This window comes from Sminthopsis crassicaudata, chromosome 1, assembly GCF_048593235.1.
Source record: "Sminthopsis crassicaudata isolate SCR6 chromosome 1, ASM4859323v1, whole genome shotgun sequence".
Classification (NCBI taxonomy): domain Eukaryota; kingdom Metazoa; phylum Chordata; class Mammalia; order Dasyuromorphia; family Dasyuridae; genus Sminthopsis; species Sminthopsis crassicaudata.
The window spans coordinates 190,943,462-190,962,717 of NC_133617.1; the positions used below are offsets into that span (position 1 = coordinate 190,943,462).

At 36.6% G+C, this 19,256-nt stretch overlaps 1 protein-coding gene across 11 annotated transcripts in view; it reads left to right on the plus strand.

Moving 5' to 3' along the window:
* SLC66A2 (solute carrier family 66 member 2) overlaps positions 1 to 19,256 on the plus strand; it is a 146,863-nt gene extending 127,607 nt beyond the window's left edge. For 10 of the 11 annotated variants that reach the window (XR_012483182.1, XR_012483183.1, XR_012483187.1 and 7 more), the window contains one exon: positions 15,797 to 19,256. Coding sequence is in view for 4 of the 11 variants with exons in the window: in XM_074273387.1 (XP_074129488.1) it covers positions 15,797 to 16,004 (208 nt within the window). In the remaining 7 variants the exon portion in view is untranslated. The remainder of the gene's footprint in view (positions 1 to 15,796) is intronic. The other variant, XR_012483192.1, reaches the window with a different exon arrangement.

Sequence of the window (19,256 nt, forward strand, 5' to 3'; positions counted from 1 at the left end):
ACTAATACATTGCTGGTGGAGTTGTGAAAGAATCCAGCCATTCTGGAGAGCAATTTGGAACTATGCCCAAAAAGTTATCAAACTGTGCATACCCTTTGACCCAGCAGTACTACTACTGGGCTTATATCCCAAAGAAATACTAAAGAGCAGAAAGGGACCTGTATGTGCCAAAATGTTTGTGGCAGCTCTTTTTTGTTGTAGCTAGAAACTGGAAGATGAATGGATGTCCATCAGTTGGAGAATGGTTGGGTAAATTATGGTATATGAAGGTTATGGAATATTATTGCTCTGTAAGAAATGACCAGCAGGAGGAATACAGAGAGGCTTGGAGAGACTTAAATCAACTGATGCTGAGTGAAATGAGCAGAACCAGAAGATCACTATACACTTCAACAACAATACTGTATGAGGATGTATTCTGATGGAAGTGGAAATCTTCAACATAAAGAAGAGCCAACTCACTTCCAGTTGATCAATGATGGACAGAGGTAGCTACACCCAGAGAAGGAACACTGGGAAGTGAATGTAAATTGTTAGCACTACTGTCTGTCTGCCCAGGTTACGTGTACCTTCGGAATCTAATGCTTATTGTGCAACAAGAAAATGGTATTTACACACATGTATTGTATCTAGGTTATATTGTAACACATGTAAAATGTATGGGATTGCCTGTCATCGGGGGGAGGGAGTAGAGGGAGGGAGGGGATAATTTGGAAAAATGAATACAAGGGATAATTATTGTAAAAAAAAAAAAAATATATATATATATATATATATATATACATATATATATATATATATATATATATAATAAAAAATAATTAAAAAAAAAAAGAAAAGAAAAGAAAATGACCCATGTTTTCTAATTGAATTGGGATTTTTTCCTATTTTCTTTGGCAGATATGAACAAAGGGCCTTACTGGATTTAAGTCTCAGCTGTACTATGTACTACTTTACTGTGTAAAGTACGGGCTAATTCCTTGGAGGGCCTTGGAGTCAGCCAGAGTCAGGATAAATTAAAGTCCTTGGTCTTTAGGAGGAGAAGTGAAGAAGACAGACAAACTGCCATGAGGCTTGCCAATAATGTATCCTGGATTCTCAAGTCCAAAGTCACCAACTTCTCTCCTCCTTGTCCTGCTGCAAATTGACTCTCACCTCTCTCTCCCCACCCTTTCAGTTGTCTGATTCAAGCACACCTTTTAAGAGTTTCAGCCCTTTACATCTCCCCCTTTCTTTTGTTTTAGAACACAGGTGGTCATGCTATCCCTGATTTCTCAGGAAAGGAGCTGAAAAACACCAAAGGGAAGTGGGGAGTCAAACCAGATATTGTTAGCGGGTTTCTGGGCTGAAGGATCTTACTAGAAACAGGTATACACAAACCCATCAGCATGGAAGGTATTACACAAGCACATAGCAATAAAGCACAGGCTAGTAGTGATGACTCTCCCTATGGGGGAGTTGGTGCAACCTTAATGTGGTGTAACAAACATGAATTGTACATGCAAATAGTGATATAATAAACAATATGAATCAACATGGTATTGTAAAAGATTTCCAGAAATCCTAGAAGGAGGGTATATAAATAACATCGCATATACATATTTATTTTATAAATAAAATCACACATACTCCTCTTTCTGCAACCAAGAGATAGTCCAAAACCATTCTATTGTCCATTATTTCATGTGTCAGGGGATCCATTGATCTCCGCAAGTTTTTGAAGTCCTGCCACAGTCTTTTTATATATTAGGGAATCCAATGATTCTTGCAGATTTTGAAGTTCTGCAATATTCTCATCATGTGTCAGGGAATCCAATGATTCCTGCAGATTTTGAAGTCTTGCAATGGTCTTATCATGTCTCAGAGAATCCAATGATTTCCGAGGGTTTTCAAGTCCTACAACAATCTTTTTATGTCTCAGGGATTCCAATGATTCCTGAGGCCTTTCAAGTCCTGCATCAGTCTCATTAACAATTTTTGATGTCCATGAGTCAATTGCTATAACTGCCATGCTCTTTTAGTGGTGGGCACAGTCAGCAATGGAACCACCCAATGTTTCTTGGGTCTTCTCCTTTGTTTCAAGGGTCCACTCCATCTCTCTCTGATGGACAAGGTGAATACGACTCATTGGCACCCATCTGATTCTTTCTCCATCTGAAGAAATACAAGTAAAACCTCTCCCCCAAGCAGTTAACTTATCTGGTCCCTTCCATTCACCACTTTCTGGATCTCTCCACATCACCTGGCAATTATCTAAAGATAGTGGAGCTGCCCTTCTGGTGGGTTATGAAACCTGTCTGCTGGAGCCAATGCATCTTTGTCAAAAATCAAGAAGTTAATACTATAAAGAGCTAAATTTAGAAGTTCTTTAGGGTTACCTGTGGCTCCCCTTTTCTTTTGTTTTTGGAGGAACGTCTTAATGTTTCTGTTTCTCCTCTCTACTATTGCCTGCTCTTGTGGATTAAAGGATATGCCAGTGGTGTGTAAAATCTTATACTGTGCACAAAAGTATGCAAAATGTTTAGAAGTATATGCAGGTCCATTGTGTGTTTTTATTGCTTGTGGCACACCCATAATTGCAAATGCTTGTATAAGGAATTCAGTAACCACTCGGGCTGTCTCTTTTACTGCTAGTATTGCAAAAGTGAATCCTCAGACAACCAAAAGATTTATAATGGGTCACATCCATTTGTCTAATTTCACTGGGTCTCAAACCACAAGGAATACACAAAGAGGAAGTATAGGAGTGTGGAAAGGAATGCAAGCTGTACAGGCTTTTACTATGTTCCTAGCTTCCTCTTTTGTTATTCCAAATTGCAAATTGTAAAGCTCTAACAGCCTGATGATATTTAGAATGAGCAACTTTTATTGAGCACTTTTGTTCATATGTATAGCTTTGAGATCTTTGCAGGTTCTTTGTTCCTCTACAAAGTGCTGTTAATATCATCTTGGCTTTATTCTTCTTCTCTTTGGAGATGGACTGGAGAAATTGTAAATTCCTCCATCATAGTGAATTATAATGAATGAGAAAGAATAGAGGAAAACAACAGAAGAAAACCTCCTTCAATATAAGAAAGTAGCAAATGGTGATTTTGGTGTATTGCCCAGCCCATAACCATCACTACTGTGGCCTATGTTCATTATTAATTGCTCACACTTACTTAGTTGCTTGCTGCAGTCTTGCCTTGGCAATTGTCTTGTGGATACCTTGAAATGAGTGTCCTTTAAGCATCTCATACTCAGCATGTCCAAAACTAAATTAATTTTCTTTCCCTTCTCCCTTATTTATAACTTCCTTATTACTGTCAAGAATATCACCATTGAGTAGGATGTTCCCAGGAAAAACCTGGAAAGTCTTCCGTGTGCTCATGTAAAGTGAAATGTATATTACTTTGTAATAGCAATGTTGTGGGATGATCAACTGTGAATAACTTCGCTATTCTCTCTCTCTCTCTCTCTCTCTTTTTTTTTTTTTTTTTGAGGCTGGGGTTAAGTAACTTGCCCAGGGTCACACAGCTAGGAAGTGTTAAGTGTCTGAGACTGGATTTGAACTCGGGTCCTCCTGAATTCAAGGCTGGTGCTCTATCCACTGCGCCACCTAGCTGCCCCCAGAATATTAATCTTAGCTTTGGCAACTGAGTACATCTGATACTCTTACTTTTTACTTACCTATAAACTACAGAATGTTTATCATCACAGAGAATTGATAAACTTATTCTTTGGAATTTATGAATCATGGTAGTTATTTGCCTTAGAGGAAACTTTACTATAATGGAAGTTTGCAGGTGGAGAAAGAAAGTAATAAATTCTTGGTCTTTAATTACAAAGGTTTTAATGCGAAAAATGACAATAACTTAAGTGTTTTTTGTGGGATGGAAAAATGTAAGTATTTTTTTAAATGAGATCAAATGAGGTAAGATATATAAAGTGCTTCTCCAACTTAAAACCCTATATAAATGCAAGCTATTTATTAATATTAATTGTAAAGATAAAGGAAAAGAAGAAGCATATCTAGTGTGCCTGTGCTGCTTTTCTTTTTGATGTCTCTTTTAGAATTAGAATTGTCATAAAATAGCAGTATACCTATTTCTTTATTTTCCCCTCTCTTTTGTTTTTATTTGCTCTGAGAGATGAAAGAATTAAAAATATTGTTATGAGGCTGGGGTGGAGAAGGCCATAGAAGTAAATAAGGGAGAGAATGAATATTAAATGCAGGAGACTCAAATACTGCCAGAATAAGGGAATACTTGTGGGGTTTTTTGTTTTGAAAATTGACTAGATATAAAAGAACTAGGAGAACATGAATTTTATGACAATTAAGAAAATTATGAACATGATATACATCAAATGTGCATTTAATTTTTTATCATTTAAAAAAAATCACTACAATTTCTGTTTTACAACTCTTCCTATTCCCAATGCCCTCTATGCTCACTGTTTGTAACAACTAAGTATGAAAAAAAGAAACAAAATATGTATATATTGATACAGTTTTCTTAATCTCTGTGTGTGTGTGGGGGGGGTTCTCTTGAATATCAGTATAGTAAAAATGTAACTAACCTAAAGTCCAGCCAGTCTGTCAAAGGATGGGAAGCATGTTCACTCATTATTTTCTAAAGTCCTGATTTTAGACATTTCTTTGATCAGAATTTTTAGGTCTTTCAAGTTGTTTTCCTTTACAACTCTTTTCATTATATAGTTTCAGTCTTCTCTTACAGATTCATAAATATTACATTCATACCATAGTATTTCAGCTATCCTCCAATTTATGGGCATTCTGTTTTTAATACTTTATTATAACAAAAAAAATAAAGTTGCTAGAAATACTTTTCTAATCTAGGACCTTTCTCTCTTTTGATCTTTTTGTAGTATACCTAGTAGTAAATAGCATTGCTGGACCATAGGAGATTCTCACTTTATTTACTTGATGGGAGAGAAAAGGGGTATAGTTCCAAATTACTTTTCCTAACCAGTAAACCAAATTTTTTTTCTTCCTTCCTTCCTTCCTTCCTTCCTTCCTTCCTTCCTTCCTTCCTTCCTTCCTTCCTTCCTTCCTTCCTTCCTTCCTTCCTTCCTTCCTTCCTTCCTTCCTTCCTTCCTTCCTTCCTTCCTTCCTTCCTTCCTTCCTTCCTTCCTTCCTTCCTTCCTTCCTTCCTTCCTTCCTTCCTTCCTTCCTCCCTCCCTCCCTCCCTCCCTCCCTCCCTCCCTCCCTCCCTCCCTCCCTTCCTTCCTTCCTTCCTTCCTTTCTTCCTTCCTTCCTTCCTTTCTTTTTCATTTATTTATTTATTTATTTTGCAATATTATCCCTTGTATTCATTTTTCCAAATTATCCCCTCCCTCCCTCTACTCCCTCCCCCCGATGACAGGCAATCCCATACATTTTACATGTGTTACAATATAACCTAGATACAATACATGTGTGTAAATACCATTTTCTTGTTGCACAATAAGCATTAGATTCCGAAGGTACAAGTAACCTGGGCAGACAGACAGTAGTGCTAACAATTTACATTCACTTCCCAGTGTTCCTTCTCTGGGTGTAGCTACCTCTGTCCATCATTGAATCAACTGGAAGTGAGTTGGATCTTCTTTATGTTGAAGATATCCACTTCCATCAGAATACATCTTCATACAGCATTGAAGTGTACAGCGATCTTCTGGTTCTATTCATTTCACTCAGCATCAGTTGATGTAAGTCTCTCCAAGCCTCTCTGTATTCCTCCTGCTGGTCATTTCTTACAGAGCAATAATATTCCATAACCTTCATATACCATAATTTACCCAACCATTTTCCAACTGATGGACATCCATTCATCTTCCAGTTTCTAGCTACAACAAAAAGAGCTGCCACAAACATTTTGGCACATACAGGTCCCTTTCCACTCTTTAGTATTTCTTTGGGATATAATCCCAATAACAGCAATGCTGGGTCAAAGGGTATGCACAGTTTGATAACTTTTTGGGCATAGTTCCAAATTGCTCTCCAGAATGGCTGGATTCTTTCACAACTCCACCAACAATGTATCAGTGTCCCAGTTTTCCCACATCCCCTCCAACATTCATCATTATTTGTTCCTGTCATCTTAGCCACTCTGACAGGTGTGTAGTGGTATCTCAGAGTTGTCTTACTTTGCATTTCTCTGATCAGTAGTGATTTGGAACAATCTTTCATATGAGTGGATATAGTTTCAATTTCATCATCTGAGAATTGTCTTTTCATATCCTTTGACCATTTATCAATTGGAAAATGGTTTGGTCAGTAAACCAATTTTTAACTATCAGTAATGCATTAGTGTGTCTGTCCTTCCAGAACCCTTTGCCAATTGTCATTTTCCATTTTTGTTATCTTTGCCAGTCTGAGTATGAGTTGTTGTTAATTTATATTTCTCTTAGTTTTTTGAAGCTCAACTTTTGCAGAGAGCTTAGAGAAGATTTCTGTAGCCAAAATGGCCACCTTTGTTTCAAAAATCTATTTTTCAACTATAGGTGTTTGATTTCATTAGTATTACCAGATAATGTCTGATCTAGATAAGTTAACTGAGACAAAAAATTACCAGGAATTGATTTGAAAACCTAAATGTTGTCTTCTAATGAGAGGTATAATTAGGCCAGATCTTTGGGGCTGTCCAAGCCGGAGGTAAGGTTCAACTAGCACAAAACCAAAGAAGGAAAATTCCATTATTATCCTAATGAATTATCTAGTGAGTACTGTTAGACTTTGAATGGGATGATGGGCATGTTTGTGACATGGTGAAACTTGCATTTTAGGGAGATTACTTGGAAGCTGAAAGGAAAATGAATTGGATTGCAGAAAGGCCCAAATCAGGGAGATTATTGATTGAGAAACTATTTGTATAATCCAGGTCAGAGGTAACCAAAGTGGTGGTTGGTTACTAGAAAGGAATGAGGGGAAGAGTAGATTCTCAATCTAGGTTGGAAGGGTAGTGTAGGAGACAGATAAAAAATAATTTTAAAGAAATATATAGCCATGATAATTCTTGGAAAGAGAAAGACAAAATAACTTACCCTGAATAAAAACATAGAAAGATGTCTGGGTTTGTGAAGGGAAAGCCTTTATATCAGGTTAGTTTAAGGAATTAGCAATGTTTAGCCTGTGATAGAAGTGTAAGTATGTTTAGGGATAGTGAAAGGAGAGAGACAAGGAGGATAAAATAGCTGTATTCAGATATTTAAAGAATAGTGATACAAGAAAGATTAGGCTTGTTCTGCTTAGCAATGAATGGAAGTTTTAGGGAAGAAGATTTAGATTTGGTAAAAGGAAATAGAACTTGCCCAAGGTAAATAGATTGGTCTCAGGGTAATAATTGTAGTTAACAAAGACTTCAAAGTCCTTTATAACCTGCTTTTCCCTTTCCCCTTCCAGTTTTCTTATACTTTACATCCCTATCTCTCTACCTACTTTTTGATCCAGTAACATTGGCTGCCTCATTCTTTCTTGAATAAGACTCTCCATCTATCAACTCTTGGCATTTTCACTGACTGTCAAATATGCCTAGAAGACTGTCCTATATCATCTGTTTCTTGGGTTCTCTAGCTTTAAGTTCTGTTAAATCCCCTCTTCTGCAGGAAGCCTTTCCTGATGCCACTTAATACTAATAGCTTTCCTATCTATCTTGTTTTTACATAGTGGTTTGCATATTGTCTACTTTGTTAGACCTTGAGCTCCCTGAGAGCAAGAACTTTCTTTGTATTACCAGTTCTTTGCATAGTACCTGCCACATTCAATATCTAGTACATAGTAAAACCTTAATAAATGTTAATTTGCTATGTCATTATCCATACAATGACCTTGGAAGATAGGTACTTTTGTTTATCCAGTTTTTACAGAACAAATAATGTAGATCCAGAGTAGTTAAATGACTTAATTAGTTTCACAGAGTCAGAAAATATCTAAGGCAGGATTTAAACTCAGTTTTTCCTCACTTCAAGTTTTAACACTATGTATAATACCACCTAAGTGGATCTTTATAAAAGATACTAAATGTCTCCACTGTACCAAATCTTCAAGGCAAGGCAAAATAGACAGGCAAAAAAAGGCAAAAAAGGCAGAATTTAAACTCAGTTTTTCCTCACTTCAAGTCTTAACACTATGTATAATACCACTTAAGTGGATCTTTATAAAAGATACTAAATGTCTCCACTGCACCAAATATCTTCAAGGAAAGGCAAAATAGACTACCTGTCTTGTAGTGCAGATTCTTGTATATAAATACATTTGATAGTATATAAGTACATTAAATACTAGATGACCTTTGATATCCTTTCTAATATTGGGCTTCTATACTTTTAATTTTGGGATGTTATTTGAGGGGCAAGTGAAAAACACAAGAGAAGTAAGTCTTAATACCTTATGTTTTAATTCTTAGTAGATAATGTTTTAATTCATCTAAATTTTTGTCAATAGTTGAGTTGAGTTGTTAGTAGTAGCTACTTATTTCAGTGGGGAAGTTTCTTATTGCATATCACTTGTGATCTGTATCTTGAAGCATAAAATTTTATGTCTCTTGAGGATTTACTTTTTGAGACATAATTTTATGTGACAATAAGGGTAGTCCATGTTTCTGTGTATTCTGGAATTATACATCTTCAGGCTGGCATCTTATCTATTCACAATTATTCCGCCAAATGTACACAGGTCTTTTAAAGCTTGACTTGTAAATCCCAGTTGCTTCTTTGTGACTATCACTGTGACTGCTTTGCAGACTTGGCTTTGTGCCTTCTAAAAATAGAGATCACAACTATAGAAAACACCAACTAACAAAAATTTCTGCCAAACTTGCCTTGTTTCATGGGTGATAATGTTTTTAGTTCTTCTCTTCTTGGCTGTTGACTGGTGGTAGGAATGTATCATTGGTTTATTATTTGCCTAATTGCCTCCATCTTCTCTCTTGGGAATGTTCTTTGGTTTAATCCCCACTTCGAACTCTTATGTTTGTACTGCTCATAATGATTCTTGCAGGATCCACTTTACAGTCACAGCTGTTGGTTTTATTAAATCTCAGATTGTTGTTTTATCCCATTTCTGCAGGTTTTTTTTTGTTGGCCATCTTTCCTTAATTTTGTTCTCTAACACAGCTGCATGATTTTACTCTGGGTTCTAAAGCTGTTTTTCTTTTCTAACGTGACTGGTTCTACAAAGAAATTCCCTTCAGAGAAAACAGCCAGAATGGTTACCTGCTACCATTTTTAAAAATGGTATTGTCACTGAGATATATCCCATTATCTCAGCCTCATCCTGTTTTACTTTGTCCCAGCTCCCCATTAGACAATAGCTGGGTTCAATTCTAAACTCTTATAGGTAACTTTGAGAGATTATTATTCTCCATTTTATTTTTTTATAAGGTACAACTTGTGAACGCTGTTTACTTTATTCGAATACATAGATTTCATTATCACCTAACTAAAAATCTCAAAGTGTAATGATATAGATACTTGACAGGTTCAGGGTCAGGTTATTGTCAAATGGCTAGATGCTACTTTGTCAGGAAAAGCAAGGAAACTAGTATCCAAATGGGAAACTGTCACTGTAAAATTCCATAGTATTCTGGTATGTAGCCCTCTACTGCCTGGTGACACTGAAAATCTTCTTTTCAAGTTGAAAGGAAGCTTGTCTGTTATAATTTGAGAGCATTAAGCCAATTTGCAGGTGGTGATTGGATTACAGTCTTTTAAACCAGTGTATTCTAAGGGATGTGTGATCAAACAATTGGAAAATAAGAGATGTGGATTCCATGTAATCCTGGCCTACAACCATATTTTTCCTTGTTTCTTTTTCCACTTAGGCTTTCTCTTCCCATTGTGCAAGCATTCAATTATTTATCTTCTGAACTAGGTATATAGTCTTCATATATTTAGAATCTAACTGATTACCTGGATATCCATAACAGCAGCTGCCTAGAGGTGCCATAGGGAAAAGTTTCCTATCTTCAGCATAACAATTGCCTTTCCCCAGATTATTTAATGACTATGACAGACATCCTTCAGATCCTTCAAAGCAATTGAGAACCCTATGTCTTTGACCCCATTCCATTTTACCTGGGATAGAGTGAATCTTAGAGATTGAGCTAGATGGTTGGCTTATGATATGCATCTCATATCTCAATATCTTATTTTCTTCCCAAACCCACTCCTTTTCTGAACTTTGTAGTTTTTATTGAGGTTATAGCCATGTTTCCAGGCACCTAAGTTGCAACCTCAATAAGTCAGTAAATATTTATTTATTGTGTACCAGGAACTGTGCATATAAAGAAGGACAAAAGAGAATCAGCTAGATGGGCAGCTAGATGGTGTAGTGGATAGAACACAGGCCCTGGAATCAGGAGGATCTCCATTCAAATCTGGTCTCAGACAATTAACACTTCCTAGCTGTGTGATCCTGGGTAAGTCACTTAATCCCAATTGCTTCAGCAAAAGAAGAGAGAGAGAGAGAGAGAGAGAGAGAGAGAGAGAGAGAGAGAGAGAGAGAGAGAGAGAGAGAGAGAGACAGAGAGAGACAGAGACAGAGGGAGGGAGGATTTCTCCTCTCTTGACTAGGTTTCAATCTCATTACTTCTCCTTATGTATCTTCCTCTAACTCAAAGATTCTTAACTTTTTTGGGAGGAAGGGGTACTATGGTGGTATCCATTTGGAAATTTGGTGAAATCTGTGGAAGACTCAGAATACATTTTTTTTAAATGCATAAAATTATATATATGCTTTCAAAGGAAATGTTCCATAGAATTAAAATTATTAAAAGATTTAAAAAAACAACTCAAGTTCATGGACCCCAGGTTAATAACCTGACTTTAATGCGGAATGTGAAAATATCTTAAATCCAAGATCTTGGGTTCTATAAAACATCTCCCCTCTTTCCTTGATTTTCTAAATTCCATATGTACATTAAATTTATTTAGAACATGCAGTGGATAGAGCACCAGCCGTGAAGTCAGGAGGACCTGAGTTCAAATCTGGTCTCAGACACTTACACTTCCTAGTTATGTGACCCTGGGTAAATCACTTACCCCCAATTGCTTCAGGGGAAAAATTTTATTTAGAACAAGGGTGCCTTTTTCAGACCATTTGAAGAGGTCTTCATATCCATGAAAAGAAATAAGGTACTTTCTATTCCAATTAGGCAATCTGACCTTATGAAATATCTTCTAAGTATGACCATGGGACTGATTAGATGCTTTGCAGTGTAATAAAATAGTCATAACTTTACTTGGTAGGAACTTAAATTCTGAATAAGACTTCTGGGTTCATTTTATTCACTATGAGTTAGTTTCTGTGTTTTGATGGTTACTTGTTTCCAATTTAAGATCAAAGGGAAAGTACCTTTGGGCCCATTTTCATCTATTTGGGGATATATGCCATTTACTGAGCATTTATTAAAACAAGTAGCTTCCAGACTCCTGAGCATATTATTCTAGGGACTGTAAAATCTGGTTCCAGTCTTTCCTGATCCTTTGCATAGGACTGTACATGTACAATATGGTCCCAGCCTGTTTTCTTTTCTTACTCTATAGAGAGAATGCATGTTATGCTCTTTCTCAATTAGAAACAATTTGATAAAGTGGGATAAAGTGTTAGATTTATCATTAAAAAAAAAAAACAAAAAAAACTAGGTTTGGATCCTGCTTATAGTACTTAGTAGCTTTATAATCATAGGCAAGCTATTTAATTTTACTGAGTCTCACTTTCCATTCTTAAATGAGGGAAAAAATGCTCATATTTCATTATCCTGATAGGAATAAGGATTATATGCTGTAGTTTTTATTTTCCAATCTAATTGGTTTATTTCATTCTTCTCTCTCAATGCATTCTCATCCCTTCTCTCCACTCTCACCCCAAGACATATACTGTACTTTCTTGAGTTATTGTTTACCTGGCATCCCTCTCTTCTCTCCATAGCCTATATAATTAAAGGCTTGTTAAATCAGGTTGAATTGCCCATCTTTATTAATTGAAATCTTTCATACCTTTCAATGTAGTACAAGTTTACTTCTTCTGTGAAGCCTTTCCTAGCCTTTAGCCCAGTCACATGGGATCTATCTTCTTTTGGCTTCCCATAGCATTTTGTAGGATTCATGCATATATATTATACTAATCACACAGGCTGCCTATTGGTATACTTGTTTGATCTTCCCTTCGTGAAATTAATGGAAGGCACAGTACTTATCCTCAGGATATGTTATCCTTATAACTTACTAATATTTTGAAGTACTGTTTTAGGTGCTGGAGATACAAAGATGAAAAATAGTATTTCCAATGGCCTTGAAGAATTCATTGTCAAATTGTGGTCATAGTGGTTGTGTGCAAGTAGACTGATGAGTGAGGGCAGATGGGGTGGAGTGTTGTATATCAAGAAAAAGTAGAAAATTTTTTGTCTCTTCTTCTATCAAGGTATCTTGTACATAATAGACACTCAGTCAATTATTGAATATGTATATGACCAGTGTTGCTATTTTTAGAGATACCAAATCTTGAATAAGACCAAAGTAGCTCCTGAGAACAAGGACTATATTTTTAAAAATTACACTGTTTTTCAATTAGCTAATATTTTTCTTTCCCTTCCATCATGTTTTGTCTCCTCCCGTATTCTGTCCCTCTCATAAAAAAATCCTTGTAGCAAATATATAGCCAAACAAAACAGTCTCATATCAGCAAAGTCTAAAACTGGCATTCTGCATATTTAGTCTATTACCTCTGTATGTAGATGCATAGCATGCTTTCTCCTCAAGCTCATGGACTGATTGATCATTTTGTTGATCTTTAAAATTGGTTTATCTTTATAATTTTATAATTTCTTCTGTAAGAACTCTTATTGCAGTATAAATGATCTAGGGTCTGTTTCAGTTTATACAAGTCTTTCCAGATTTCTCAATTCTCCCAAAGCCAGTTCCTTGAGGGCAGGGACTATCTTCTCCTTATTTGGCTTCACAATTCTTAGCACAGTGTCTGGCACACAGCAGGGGTTAAATATTTATTGGTCTTAGTGAGTAAACAATTGGCCTTAGAGTAGTTCAAATGCTGACCTAGTTAAAATACTGCCTCAGACACTTACTAGTCTCTTGAACATCAGCAAATCAAACTTTCAGCTTCAGTTTTTACATCTGTAAAATGGAGATAATAATAGCATCTATTTTTGTGACAATTAGGTGAGATAATAGGCATAAAATTATTTGTAACCATTAAGGTGTTGTATAAAGACTAGCTGTTATTACTATTATTGGGCATTATTAATGGATATATGTGTAAAAGGAACTTCCAAAAGATAGTTATCCTGGAATCTTCACTGATATAGAATGCTGATCTCTTCTGTGATTAGTTTAGGAAAACTTGCTAGATAGTTAGAGAGACTATAAATTTGCCTTAATAAAGAAAGCTGGGAGCAGCTAAGTGGCACAGTAGATAGAGCACCAATCCTGAAGTCAGGAGGACCTGAGTGCAAATGTGGCCTCATATACTTAATACTTAACATTTCCTAGCTATGTGACCTTGGGCAAGTCACTTAACCTCAATTGCCTCAGGGGAAAAAAAGAAAGAAATAAAAGAAAAAGCTTTTATTTATTTATTTATCCTTCCATTTATTTATTTATTTATTTTTGGACATGAAATCTTTTTAGAGATTTTTATTTTTCAAAATACATGTGTGGACAATTCTTCAGCATTAACCTTTGCAAAACCTTGTGTTCCGATTCCCCCCCCCCCTTCCCCAACTCCTTCCCCTAGATGGCAAGTAGTCCAATATATGTTAAACATTGTAGAAATACACATTATATCCAATATATGCATACATATTTATATAATTATTGTATCACACAAGAAAAATAAAATCAAACCAGTTTAAAAAAAAAAGAAAGAGAAAGGGAGAGAAGCAAAGTAAAATGCAAGCAAACACCACCAAAAAGAGTGAAAATGCTATGTTGTGAACCATACTCAGTTCCCACAATCCTTTCTCTGCGTATAGATGTCTCTCTTCATCACTGAACAATCGGAATTGGTTTGAACCATCTTATTATTGAAGAGAGTAATGTCCATCAGAATTGAGCATCGTATAATCTTGTTATTGCTGTGTATGATCTCCTAATTCTATTTATTTCACTTAACATCAATTCATGTAAGTCTCTCCAGGCCTCTCTGAAATCATCCTGCTAGTTGTTTATTACAGAACAGTAATATTCTATAGCAATCATATACCATAATTTATTCATTCTGTTTCCAGTTTCTTGCCATTACAAAAAGGGCTGCCACAAGCATTTTTGCACATGTGGGTCCCTTTCCCTCCTTTAAGGTCTCTTTGGGATACAAGCCCAGTAGAAACACTGCTGGGTCAAAGTTTGATAACTTTTTGAGAATAGTTCCAAATTGCTCTCCAACACGGTTTGATTCATTCCACCAACAATGTATCAGTGTCCCACTTTTCCCATATTCCCTCCAACATTTGTCATTATCTTTTCCTGTCATCTTAGCCAATCTGAGAAGTGTGTAGTGATATTTCATAGTTGTCTTAATTTGCATTTCTCTGATCAAGAGTGATTTAGAATACCTTTTCATGACTAGAAATAGTTTCATCTGAAAATTGTCTGTTCATATCTTTTACCCATTTATCAATTAGAGAATGGCTTGAATTCTTATAAATTTTTGTCAATCAGTTCTCTATATATTTTAGAATTGAGCAAAAGCTTTATTAAAAAAAGAAAGAAAGAAAGAAAGCTGAATTGCTTCCATGTGACACACCAGGCAAATTGAGGTATCATTTGGTGAAATTATTTCTGGACTAGGTGTCAGGAGATCTAATTTCTAGTTCTGGATTTTCCACTAAGTAGCTTTGTGATTTTGGCAAGAAGCTGTGTGTTTTAGTCAATAAAGATCCATTATTGGTGTCAGGAATACCTATATTCAGGTCCAACCTCTGAGAATGGACAAACCTTGGATACATCATGCAATCTCTCAGGAATTGTAGAGAAGATATTTGTATTGGTAGAGAGAATTTCTCTCTACTTATACTGAAGAAACAGGTCATATTTTAATAAAAACAATTCCAAATTGAATGTCTTTCTGAGCCTTACCTTCCCCCTATCTGTAAAACAAGAGTGTTGGATTAAATTATTTCTAAGATTCCTTGGGGCTTTCAAACTGTGAAGCCAGGCCACTGAGCAGTTTGTAGGAATCTGGATCTATTTGTATAAACTTCTAGTTTTTTCCTATTTCATTGGACAAAAGCCCAGTATCCCATGAGGTTTATGATGTCTGAGAAATGAGAGTCCCTTTTTCTTTTACTCTCTAGGCTGTATACAGCATAAGAGTATAATTCAGAGTACAAGGCCCAGGCCTCTGATACTGCTAGGCCTGGCATTGTGCCTTGACTTCTTTGGAGCTCAGTTTAGGTTTGACCTCTAAGGTTCTTTCTTATTCTCATCACCTTTGGATCTAATATGAACTAACATAATCACATAAAAGGAGCACCTTGCATGAATTATAGTAGTTATAATGTATTAGAAAGCATAATAAATTTGGAATCAGACAGTCCTGAGTTTGAATCCTGGACCTACCCTGAATGTGTCATTGCTTGAGGGGAGGTAGCCACTCAACCTCGGAAGAGATGAAAGAAATTATATTAAGTCAGTGAAGTTGAACTAGTTTCCCCATGAATTCAGAGATTTTTGCAAAGTATAGTAGAAGAATTTACATTTAAAGTGAACCTTATTTTATTAAAAAGAATCAGTGTGCCTTTCTATATATATTGCTAGGTAGTCTTTCTTATTTGTCTTTCATTTGTTTTTTTCTTTACAGCATTAAGATGGTATTAATGTGGACCAGTGGTGACACCTTTAAGACTGTGTACTTCATCCTGAATCAGGCTCCTTTCCAGTTCTCCATCTGTGGTTTGCTGCAAGTGCTGGTGGACATGGCCATTCTGCTGCAAGTCTACCTGTATACCTACTACCCCCAGAAGCCAGCATCTCACGCAGCACACCCAGTTAGTGCAAAGGCCCTCTGAAGGCAGAGAGAGAGGACACCTGCCATCATTGAGGGGGACACCGGTGTGAGAGCTCTGCTTTCCTACATGGGAGCCTGGAGATACAGCTGCCTTCTTCCAAACAAAAGCAAAAAAAGGACTGGGAAATGTACTGGGGACACTGGTGGGGCTGTGTGGAATTAGGGGGAAGGGCATGAGGCAAGCGGAAAGGAAAGCTGAATGTTCAATCTTGAGAGGGTTAGCTTTGATAATCTATTGTACTTCAGCCTCACTAGTCAAGGAAAATGTTGAAAGTTTTGCTTTTGATAGATCTTTTCCCGTACATATTCATGGGCCTTATTCCACTAGGATAGCACCAGGATACTATTATGTGTGCATGCTCATAAATGAGCATTTATATGGAAATGTATTTTATATTTCAAGGGCTTGGTTTTAAATTTTTAGCTGATATAAAAAAATTTTTTTCTACCCATTTCTCCTCCCCACCTTTAAAAAAAAGCCTACCACCCATAAAAGTATTTGATTGGAATTCTTAACATATTTATAAATATTATGCACATTGGAATTTGTGTTTAGAGTACTCATTAAATAAGCTAGTTCACTTGATGTGCTGAGGAGCAGCCACCATAGCCAGCAAAGCTAAATGAAAAAGAAAAATGATTTCATTTATCAAAGGGAAGCAGTGAAAATTCAGTTTCAAGTTTCCATCTTTAAACACAGGTTATCTCTTCAGTTGAATCTACATTTGGCACATAAGCAGCAGTCTCCTTTTAAAGGGACTATCCTCTAATTTCCTTACTGTTAGGCAGCATGGGAATTGTTTTGACTTTCTGAAGACCTTGTAGTAACTACAAAGATTGCTAAGAGTAATGATGAGTTGCCCTCTTGGGTCTGAATAGGGACAGAGGAAATTAGTTTATTGCCGTTGGCCATAGATAGTGACAAAGAAAGATTGGCAAAAGAGTGGCCTACATTGGGTAAATTCCGCTACTCCTGATCATGGCTTACTCAGAGCCCCAGCTGCTACTGTACCTGAGTAGAAGGAGAATCTTGATGGAAATTTGTGAGTAATAGACAAGCAGGAAAGAAGGAAGATCGGAAATACTGACATGAGTGACCAATAATTCCTTATGTTGAAAAATCCACAGACACAGATCTCTTATTTAAAAAATAGCTCTGTTAACTCACCCTGACAGAAGTACTCAGTGCCAAACAGTGATTATTTGTGGCCTGAGGAGAGAGAACACAGATACCCTGTAGTATACAAGTACAAGGGAAACATCATCAAAGTGCACGTCTTCCAGCCAGATTCAGTAGTATGTTCGCCAGAAGGATCATTGAGGTTAGTGAGGGAGAAATAATATTATATACCTAAACCATATATGTGTATATATGTATATGTGGCTTTATAGTTTTATATATATATGCGCACGTGTGTGTATATGCAATATACACATATAAAAAAGAAGTTCTACATAAATGAATTTTATATATACATCTGTATTTATTTGGCTAATGTTGGTGTTGGTTTCTGAGATTCTGTTTTTGGAATGGAACATTTCCATAAGGTTCTGGCATGTACTTTTCATTACCAGTTGCCCTTGGCCTCTACTAGTTGTTTCCAGAGGCAGACATATCTAACAAACATTTGGGAATCAGGATGTCCTGAAACTCTTGGGCATTGTTGTTTCTTTGCTGGCCTTCTCCCTAAGACCCACTTTATTAAACACTACTATGGGTATATATGAGGATTTCCTTACCTCTGGTCTCCTGGGCATTTGATAATCCTTTTTTAGGTCAGGAAGAACTCAGGGGATACTGCATCCAGTGTCTTGCTTTATTACAGGTGGTGTTTTGCACTGGATCTGCATGCTGGCTCATGCCATACTCTGCTGAACTAGATAAAGGGGCATACTTTCAGTAGTGACAAGGAAGCATTGAGTGTCTATTGTGTGCAAGGCACTGTGCCTGTCTGAATGTTAGTCACTCAATAGAGAAAACCCACAAAGTTTCAGGTGGGTTAGCTCTTGTGTGACTTCACTCTTTGGTGAAGCTTGATCTCAAAACTCCCATTTCCTAGGAAGGCCAGGGGAATACATACCTCTTTCTCCTTGGAGACATAATCGCTAATCCCATCTTTGGATGTATTTGCTTTTTTTAGATCTGTTTTCTTTTTTCTTTTTGGCATTATACAAATACATATGTGCACACATAGCATTTTACTTCTGTTCTTCAGGAAAAGTCCAATGGCACAAGCTGCTGGAAGTGGGGTGGGGGAAGCTTTAGACAAAGGCACAGTCTTACCACAGTCTAAAGTTAGGAATGAACTCTGTGCTAGTGACATTTATTATATCTAAAACTCAGGAATGCTGTTCTTTCAATGGCCTGGCATGGAGTGCTGTGGGCCCAACTCTATTGATTTTGTTTGGTGCCATATGCTCTTATGCCTAAAGTGACCTTACAGAGATGGCATTTGGGCGGCCTGGTGGGCCAGGAACATCTTTGCCTGCCCAAGCTTCTTCCTTATTCCAGTTCTGTTCTCCTGACTAACCTGACTTCTTTATTCCCAGCTTAATTTACCTAATTACCATGGTAGAATCTGTTTGTATACACACTGTCACCCTGTCTTTTGATGCCTGGTTGTACAGAATATAGCCAGGTATTATTGCTTTAATAGTCCTTGCCTAGGTTTCTTATTATGTGGGCATGTCACAGCCAAAATTTAGTTCTAGGCTATTTTCTATTCTGTTCACCCCCTAAAAAACTAGTTTGCTTTGAGGCTCATAAAATAGATAAACATAAAAGACCAAGTGTTCTGAATACCTATATCTTGATAATAGGTAATGATAGTGAGAAGAAAATGACAGTGTTGTTTTGTGTTGTTTTGTTTTTCCTTTTGCAGGGCAGAGGAAATGTTTTCTGTTGCAGATGCTAATTTGTCTGCAATCTGAACCAAAGCTCTACAGACAAGTGTTTTTTCCAAAGGGGCTGCAGGATACTAGGTGCCGGGGTAGTGGAATAATGCTTGAAGGATGTGCAAGGGATGAATTCCCCTGGATATTTGTCCTGTAAAATGCTTTAAGAATGTTACTAAGTTTTACATAATAATAAAATAATAAATGTAGGAGATGTCGGTCTAAAGCAGTAATTGCCTAAGAGCTAACATGTGAGTGACTCACGTCAGGCACTTTTCTGTTGACTATATGATGCACATTCTAAAGTGTTCACAGTATTTGGTGATTTTGATGACTTTAAATAAACATATGAATTCAA